At 36.9% G+C, this 8949-nt stretch overlaps 1 protein-coding gene across 1 annotated transcript in view; it reads right to left on the bottom strand.

The window, feature by feature from the left end:
* The window catches only part of DNAH8 (dynein axonemal heavy chain 8), a 224806-nt gene that overhangs the window by 171092 nt on the left and 44765 nt on the right, over positions 1-8949 (bottom strand). The window contains exons 19-22 of the mRNA XM_040645126.1: positions 5228-5370; positions 4613-4747; positions 3849-3971; positions 2417-2630 (exon numbers count right to left, since the gene is read on the bottom strand). Coding sequence (XP_040501060.1) covers positions 2417-2630; positions 3849-3971; positions 4613-4747; positions 5228-5370 — 615 coding nt within the window. The remainder of the gene's footprint in view (positions 1-2416; positions 2631-3848; positions 3972-4612; positions 4748-5227; positions 5371-8949) is intronic.

Below are 8949 nucleotides of genomic sequence, written 5' to 3'. Positions count from 1 at the left end.
GGGTGGGGGAATGGGATAGGCTGGTGATGGGTAGTAAGGAGGGCACGTATTGCATGGTGCACTGGGTGTTATACACAACTAATGAATCATCGAGCCTTACATCGGAAACCGGGGATGTACTGTATGGTGACTAACATAATATAATAAAAAATCATTTAAAAAAAAAAAACAAAACAAAAAAAAATGTCTATACTACTCAAAGCAGTCTATACATTTAATGCAATCTCTATCAAAATACCACCAGCATTTTTCAAAGAGCTAGAACAAACAATCCTAAAATTTGTATGGAACCACAAAAGACCCGATATAGCCAAAGCAATATTGAAAAAGAAGAGCAAAGCTGGAGGCATCATGATTCTGGACTTCAAGCTACATTACAAAGCTGTAGTCATCCAGATAGTATGGCATTGGCACAAAAACAGACACATAGATCAATAGAACAGAATAGAAAACCCAGAAATATACCCACAACTATATGGCCAACTAATCTTCGACAAAGCAGGACAGAATATCCAATGGAAAAAAGACCGTCTCTTCAACAAATGGTGTTGGGAAAACTGGACAGCAACATGCAGAAGAATGAAACTAGGCCACTTTCTTAAACCATACACAAAAATAAACTCAAAATGGATGAAAAACCTAAATGTGAGGTGGGAATCCATCAACATCCTAAAGGAGAACACAGGCAGAAACCTCTTTGACCTTAGCTGAAGCAATTTCTTACTAGACATGTCGCCAGAAGCAAGGGAAACAAAAGCAAAAATGAACTTTTGGGACTTCATCAGGATAAAAAGCTTCTGTACAGTGAAGGAAACAATAAAACTAAAAGGCAACCTGTGGAATGGGAGAAGATATTTGCAAATGACATATCTGATACAGGGTTAGTATCCAAATATACAACTTATAAAACTCAACACCCAAAAGACAAATAATCCAGTTAAGAAATGAGCAAAAGACATGAATAGACATTTTTCCGAAGAAGACATACAGACGGCCAACAGACACATGAAAAGATGCTCAATATCACTAATCATCAGAGAAATACAAATCAAAACTATGATAAGATGCTACCTCGCACCTGTCAGAATAGCTAAAATCAACAACACAGGAAATAACAGGTGTTGGCAAGGATGTGGAGAAAGGGGAACCCTCTTACACTGCTGGCGGGAATGCAAAGTGGTGCAGCCACTCTGGAAAACAGTATGGAGGTTCCTCAAAAAGATAAAAATAGAACTATCCTATGATCCAACAATTATACTACTAGGTATTTACCCAAAAGACACAAAAATAGAGATTCGAAGGGTCACATGCACCCCAATGTTTATAGCAGCATTATCAACAATAGCCAAACTGTGGAAAGAGCCCGACTTTCCATCAACTGATGAACGGATAAAGAAGATATTGTAGACAGATATACAATGGAATATCACTCAGCCATCAAAAAGAATGAAATCTTTCCATTTTCAATGATGTGGTTGGAGCTAAGCTGTATTATGCTAAGCAAAATAAGTCAGAGAAAGATAAATACCATATGATTTCACCCATGTGGAATTTAAGAAGCAAAACAGATGAACATATGGGAAGGAAAAAAAGAAAGAGAGAGATTGAGGGAAGCAAACCTTGAGAGACACTTAACAGCAGAGAACAAACTGAAATTTGATAGAAGGAGGTGTGTGCAGATGGGCTAACCAGGTCATGGGTATTAAGGAGGGCACTTGTTTTGATCAGCCAGTTATATGTTAGTGATGAATCGATCAATCAATCAATCAATTTCCTAACCAGATGTCATTCAGGTATTTTCCTATATTTTCTTCCAAATGTTCTTTAGGTCTTGAGTCCATCTTATTGATTTTATGCTTAGTGTGAGGTAGGGTTCAATTTCAATTATTTTCACATTAGAATTACTAAATATCCCATTACCGTTTACTGAAAGTCTCCCCTTTCCCTTCTAATCTATAGTACTTGCTATGTCAATTAATGTGCATATATGCATGGGTCAGTTTCTCTTGTATGTCTTCATATACATAATTTTTCATGAAACAATTTATATGAGCCTAAATTTGTCATCAAAAAATCTCATTTCATTAACATATAAAAATTCTTTCGACTTGATATATTATATTGTTACTCTATGACAGATATGCTGTCATTCATTAGCCCAAATTTCTCTCATTAATCATTTCAAGAAAACTAAAACCTTAAAGCCAAACTTCAACAAGACTATTTCTAAATATTTTTAGAATGGGCTACAAACATGAGTCTTCTTAATGTTTAGTCCCTCTTTTCTGGTATTTAGCTCTCCATTTTAGATACTTAATTCCTACTACAGACAGAGCCTTTTTACCTCTTAAATAAGGTTTTGCACAGCTTATGTCCTTTATGTAATACAATTAAAAAAAATCAGAAATAGTCATACCAAAAATTTTGTCTATTGAAGCATTTGAAGGCAATGTGCAATTAAACACAGTAAACTGTCTTTTTAAACGTTGGGGAATATCATTTCGACCACCTCCAGGGTGGATCATTGCCGCTATGATCTGCACATCAACAATAGTAGTGAAGTCTCCAGGCTTATCCAAGCTATACATTCCTTCCATTTCCATCATTTGTCGTACAATCTCATTAGTTATCTGAAATTTTATACAGTGATACTTTAGTGACATATCACTATCACATTTCTCCACAATTCCTATAAAATAGTACACTTGAGATTAGAAGAAAATATTCACTCTTGTCAATGAAGCGTTTGTGAATATTGATGGTCACCTGCAAGGCAATTTGATTTAAATGCTACTACTCATGAACAGAACAGTGACTTAAACATCTGGATTGAGTCCAGTGTGCTCTTTACTACGTTGATAAAATGGAACTCCAAATAAATTTAAATAGGTGAGTTATGGAACAGTTGGTACAATTACAACAGCAGTCAGAGTTCCAAGTATCAACATTCAACACTTCGAACTACTTTAAATCAGAATGTGGGACGGATTTACTCCTGAGGCTTCAATGCTACTGAATGTTTTGGGTTTGGGTTTTATGTTCTTATCTTCCTTTTCTATAGCCTCTGACACTGCTAACACTCCCTCCTTGTTGAAAACTGTTCCTCGTTTGAATTCAGAGGCTCAGTTCTTCCAGATTCATCTTGTGACTCTGGATCACTCCCTAAGCCACTCTTTCTCCACCCATCCCTCACATGCAACTGTTCCATAGGGTTCCATCATTGGCTTTTTCTCTTCTTGCTCTTTCAAGGGCCATGCAGAGCTATTTGAGGAATAGTCTCAGGGTGAGCATGGACCTGGGAGCCCTGACTTCCTACAGGTATCTGAGGTGAACTCAGATAAAAGGCCGGATGGGAGGCTCTAGGTAGACATTACGATGAGGCGGTGGGCAGGGGTGGGAGGGAGGTATTGGGAATCCCACAAGGAACGTGCAGAATTCTGAAAGCATCACTGAGGTTCTCTGATGGAGAATGACTCTGAGGTTGACAGAAGATCACAAGGAAGACGTGTGTGTGGCAGAGTTAAAAAGAAGGGGAAAAAAAAGGTGTTTTCTGAATGAGGTATTCCTCGGAGGAAGTATATACAGTAAGAGGTAACAGCAAGGATAAAACCCTGAGGAAAGGAAGAGAAGAACCAGAAAGGGCACTGAAATCAAGAAGCCCGAAGGCAGGAAGAAGTATTGCTGAGAACACACAGAGCTTTCAAAGAGGAAGAATGCCAGCCAGTAACAGAGAAGCCAAAGAAGACCGATTGCTGCTAGGCTTCATACGACGAAGGCCAGTGACACCTTTTATATATAAGTAGAACTATTGATTAAATATCATTTATAGGAGATTATTTTAGCCATACCTGATCTCCCCATTCATTAATCACAGGCATATTAATATCATCAATAAATACAGTCATTTTTCTGCCTCCTGGCGGCCCATACGTGCTTCCCATTCGCTTATCCACGTAGCTTTCCATTGTTCTCTAGAGAAGAGGAAATGTTTGTCTTTTTTTTTTTTTATTAATAATGATTTTTTATTATATTATGTTAGTCACCATACAGTACATCCCCGGTTTTCGATGTAAGGCTCGATGATTCATTAGTTGTGTATAACACCCAGTGCACCATGCAATATGTGCCCTCCTTACTACCCATCACCGGTCTATCCCATTCCCCCACCCCCCTCCCCTCTGTAGCCCTCAGTTTGTTTCTCATAGTCCATAGTCTTTCATGTTTCATTCCCCCTTCTGATTACCCCCCCTTTCTAAGTGTTAGATTTCAACCCACATTCCTAGAAATGATGAGCACGTCTTTCAGAGTAGAACTGAGTTATTTAATACGCATACACATCATTACTAAAATAGACACTGTAAGACAACAAAAAAATAAGTTACTGCAATGTTAATCACTAATTTTACACACAAAGCTCGGCTTCAGCCTCAATATTAGGTCAAAATCTGCTGTTTGGATTTGGCCCAGGAAAGCGAATACTGAATGCCAAGTGCAGCCCCGTTTCCTATTAACACACACACACAGAACAGATTTTATATGCATACACATTTTACTGTAACCAGCACTCAAAACATTTAAGATGTTGATTACCTCAGCAAATGATGGGTTTTACCTGAAACATCATGGGTTCTGTGGCAGATGAAAAGTTCAGACTTTTGGATAACTGTACTTCAGGATCATATTTTTTCAAATAGGCCTTCACCATTACAGTTTTTGCAGTTCCTTGCTCTCCTGTGAGCAAAACGGCCTGCAATAATCAGGTTATCATGTTGAAAGGGGTTGTAACACCGCATTTAGCTTTCAATATCTTATGGTTCTGGTAGCTATTTTTTCATTGTCATAATTAATACAACTAATTTTAATTACTTTTTAGAATTAGACGCACATCAAAAGAAATCCTAAAAATCAATCAATCCTAGTTCAATTAAAGATCTGAATATAAAATGTGTACTATAACTGTGTTGGAAGAAAGTATGGGAAAATATTCATGTGTCCATCGGAGTAAGGAGGGACTCTATGAGCAGACACCCACTTTCCTTAGCAAGCTGGAAGTCAGCAGTTCATGGGATATTGAGTTGGGAGTGTATCCTGGGGTTCATTTGCCAAATGCATTTTCCTCGAATGGCACTAGCCCCTTGTGCTGGAATTCAATTTTTCTACCTGCAGTATGTGAAAAGGCATGTGTTTTATATAGGTTTGTGATCAGTGAAGAAACTATCAAACTTACTTTCTGTTGTTTTGCAATGGTGTCTATCAAAAAATTTGTTCTAACATTGTCAACATTTGGAACCAAAATGGATGAATATTCTGGAATACTGTCAGTTGGATAATAATATGGCTGAAGTTTCTTATTCCAGTGCTCCCAATCACCTGCACAGTAAGTAAAAATTCATCTTAAGAAAACTGCATTCTTTGAAAGTTATCTCAAAATATAAAAATGCAAATGCTATAAACAGCCAACAGAATCATATGAACATTTAAAACATTTTCCAAAAATACGTTAACATATTGGCTTATCTAATATATATGCCATTTGATCATTTAAATCTGTGTTGCCTCTTTATAAAGTCAGTTTTTTAATTTCTAAATCATTCATCTAGAGAGATCTGGCCTAAAATGGAATTAGAATTGGCTAGCGGTAAAAACCAATGACATATTTAGTATCTAGTAGGAAACCCACATCAACTGAAAGGATGGAAAAGGCCAAAAGGGGGTAACTGATGAGTGGACATGGAATGTTTGCATGGGAAGTGGGGAAAATAAATCTAGCCCTAAAACTGGTTAATAAAGTACTCAGCCTCCTGACTACAAATTTATTAACTGATATTATATAACTAGTAATTTGCTGGCTGATAATATTGGCATAATAGTTATTATTACATTTCATAATCCTAAAAACAATTTTATTTATACTTTAGCATATCTGGAATGTGCCTTACAATCTATGAAGCCTTGCAATCACTATCGGCTAGGCAAACTCGGTCAGACATGCTCAGATGGCTACCATTTAAATTAGATTACTTGCATTGTTGATATTGCTTTGTTCATTTTAACTGGCATTTTAAATGTCTCCAGAAATCTTAACTATGATTCAGGATTGTTCCAAAAAAAGCCACTATGTAAACAGAATGCATGAAAACAGAGCAGGGGAGCACTCATTTGACAGTAGCAAAGAAAATACTCAGTACTAGAGGAGAAACCTCAATTTCAAATTTCCTTGCAAAATATCAAGTCATATATATGTTGAATGTATGTTTAACTTTCAGAAACTGAGAAACTGTTTTCCAAAATGGCTATACCATTGCGTACTGTTTGAGAGTTCCAGTTGTTCCACGTTCTCGCCAATATTTGGTAGAACTAATCTCATTTTAGTCATTCTGGTGGCTGTGTAATGATATTCCATTAGAGTTTCAATTTGCATTTCTTCAATAACCATTGAAGAATATCTTTTCATGTGCTTTTTTCACCATTTATAAATCTTCTTTGGTGAAGCATGTATTTAAATGTATTGCCCATTTTTTAAAAACTTGGGTTGGCTATCTACCCATTATTATGGAATTGCATTCTGTATTAAATTATTTTATCAGATACACATTTTTATTACATTTCTTATTTTAATTACAGTATAGTTAACATAGTGTTATATTAGTTTTAGATGTACAATATAGTGATTCAACAGTTCCATACATCACCCTGTGTTCATCATGACAAGCGCCCTCCTTAATCCCCACCACCTGTTTTACCCATCCCCCCCCCACTTCCCCTCTGGTCACCATCAGTTTGTTCTCTAGAGTTAAAAGTCTGTTTCTTGGGGCACCTGGGTGGCTCAGCTGTTAAGCACCTGCCTTTGGCTCAGGTCATGATCCCAGGGTCCTGGGATCGAGCCTTGCATTGGGCTCCCTGCTTGGCGGGAAGCCTGCTTCTCCCTCTCACACTCCCCTTGCTTGTGTCCCCTCTCTCGCTGTCTCTCTCTGCCAAATAAATAAATAAAATCTTTTTTTAAAAAAAGTCTATTTCCTGGTTTGTCTTTCTTTTTTCCTTTGCTCATTTGTTTTGTTTCTTAAATTCCATACGAGTGAAATCATATGGTATGTCTTTCTCTGACTGACTTATTTTGCTTAGTATTATACTCTCTAGTTCCATCCATGTCATTGCAAATGGCAGGATTTCATTCTTTTTATGGCTGAGTAATATTCCATTGTATATCTATATACCACATCTTCATTATCTATTCATCAGTCAATGGACACATGGGCTGCTTCCATGGTTGGGCTACTGTAAATAATGCAGCAATAAACATAGGGGAGCATGTATCCCTTTGAATTAGTATTTTTATAATTTTTTGGATAAATACCCAGCAGTACAATTGCTGAATCATCAGGTAGTTCAATTTTTAACTTTTTGAGGAACTCCATACTGTTTTTCTTTTTTTTTAATAATAATATTTTTTTATTATATTGTGTTAGTCACCATACAGTACATCCCTGGTTTTTAATGTAAAGTTCCATGATTCATTAGTTGCGCGTACTGTTTTTCAAAGTGGCTGCACCAGTTTGCATTCCCACTAACAGTGTAAGAGGGCTCCCCTTTCTCCACATCCTCACCAACACCTGTTGTTTCTTGTGTTGTTCGTTTTAGCCATCCTGACAGGTGTGATGTGACACCTCATCGTAGGATTGATTTGCATTTCCCTGACGACCAGTGATGTTGAGCATCTTTTCACATGTCTGTTGGCCATCTGTTTGTCTTCTTTGGATAAATGTCTATTCACGTCTCCTAACCATTTAATTGGATCATCTGTTTTTTTGTGTGTGTTGAGTTGTATCAGTTCTTAAATATTTATTTATTTTTAGAGAGCGAGTACACATGGGCATGAGTGGGGGAGGGGCAGAGGGAGAGGGAGGGACAAGCAGGGAATCCCAAGCAGGCTGCACACACAGGTGGAGCCCAACACAGGGTTTGATCCCACAACTCTGAGATCATCACCCAAGCTGGAATCAAAAGCCAGATGCTCAACTGACTGAGCACCCAGGTGCCCTGAGTTATAGCATTTCTTTATGTATTTTGGATACTAACCCTTTATCAGATATGTCATTCGTAAATATTGTCTCCCATTCAGTAGGCTGCCTTTTAGTTTTGTTGATTGTTTCCTTCATGGTGCAAAACCTTTTTATTTTGATGTAGTCCTAATAGTTTGTTTTTGCTTTTGTTTCCTTGAGGAGACATTTTTAGAAAAATGTTACTACAGCTGATGTCAGAGAAGTTACTATCTATGCTCTCTTGTAGGATTTTTATAGTTTCAAGTCTCACATTGAGGTCTTTGATCCATTTTGAGTTCATTTTTGTGTATGGTGTAAAAAGGTGGTCCAGTTTCATTTTTTTGCATGTAGCTGTCTAGTTTTCCCAACATTTGTTGAAGAGACAGTCTTTTTTCCCCTTATTCTTTCCTCCTTTGTAGAAGATTAATTGACCATATAATTATGGGTTTATTTCTGGGTTTTCTATTCTGTTCCATTGATCTCTGTGTCTATTTTTGTCCCAATATCCATACTGTTTTGATTACTACGGCTTTGTAATATAACTTGAAGTCTGGAATTGTTCCTGATCTTGGGACAGAAGTATTCAGACTTTCACCATTAAGTATAATGTTAGCTTTTTTGTCAATGCTCTTTGTCAAAATAATAAAGTTTCTAGTCCTAGTTTACTAAGAGTTTCATTATAAAAGGGTGTTAAATTTTGTCAAATGCTTTTCTGTATCTATTTAGATGACTGATGGTTTGTTTAGGTTTTAGTCTGTTAATATGGTGAATTATATTGATTGCTTTTTTAATGTTAACCCAATCTTTCATTCATAGAATAAATGCTCACTTGGATTTAACCTGTTAAAATTTTGTTAAGAAATGTGTGTCCAGGCACCTGGCTGGCTCAGTCAGTAGCGCATGCTACTCT

This window comes from Ursus maritimus, unplaced genomic scaffold, assembly GCF_017311325.1.
Source record: "Ursus maritimus isolate PB19 unplaced genomic scaffold, ASM1731132v1 scaffold_30, whole genome shotgun sequence".
Classification (NCBI taxonomy): domain Eukaryota; kingdom Metazoa; phylum Chordata; class Mammalia; order Carnivora; family Ursidae; genus Ursus; species Ursus maritimus.
The sequence above is the reverse complement of the archived record's forward strand: the minus strand, read 5'-3'. Positions and strand labels throughout refer to the sequence as shown.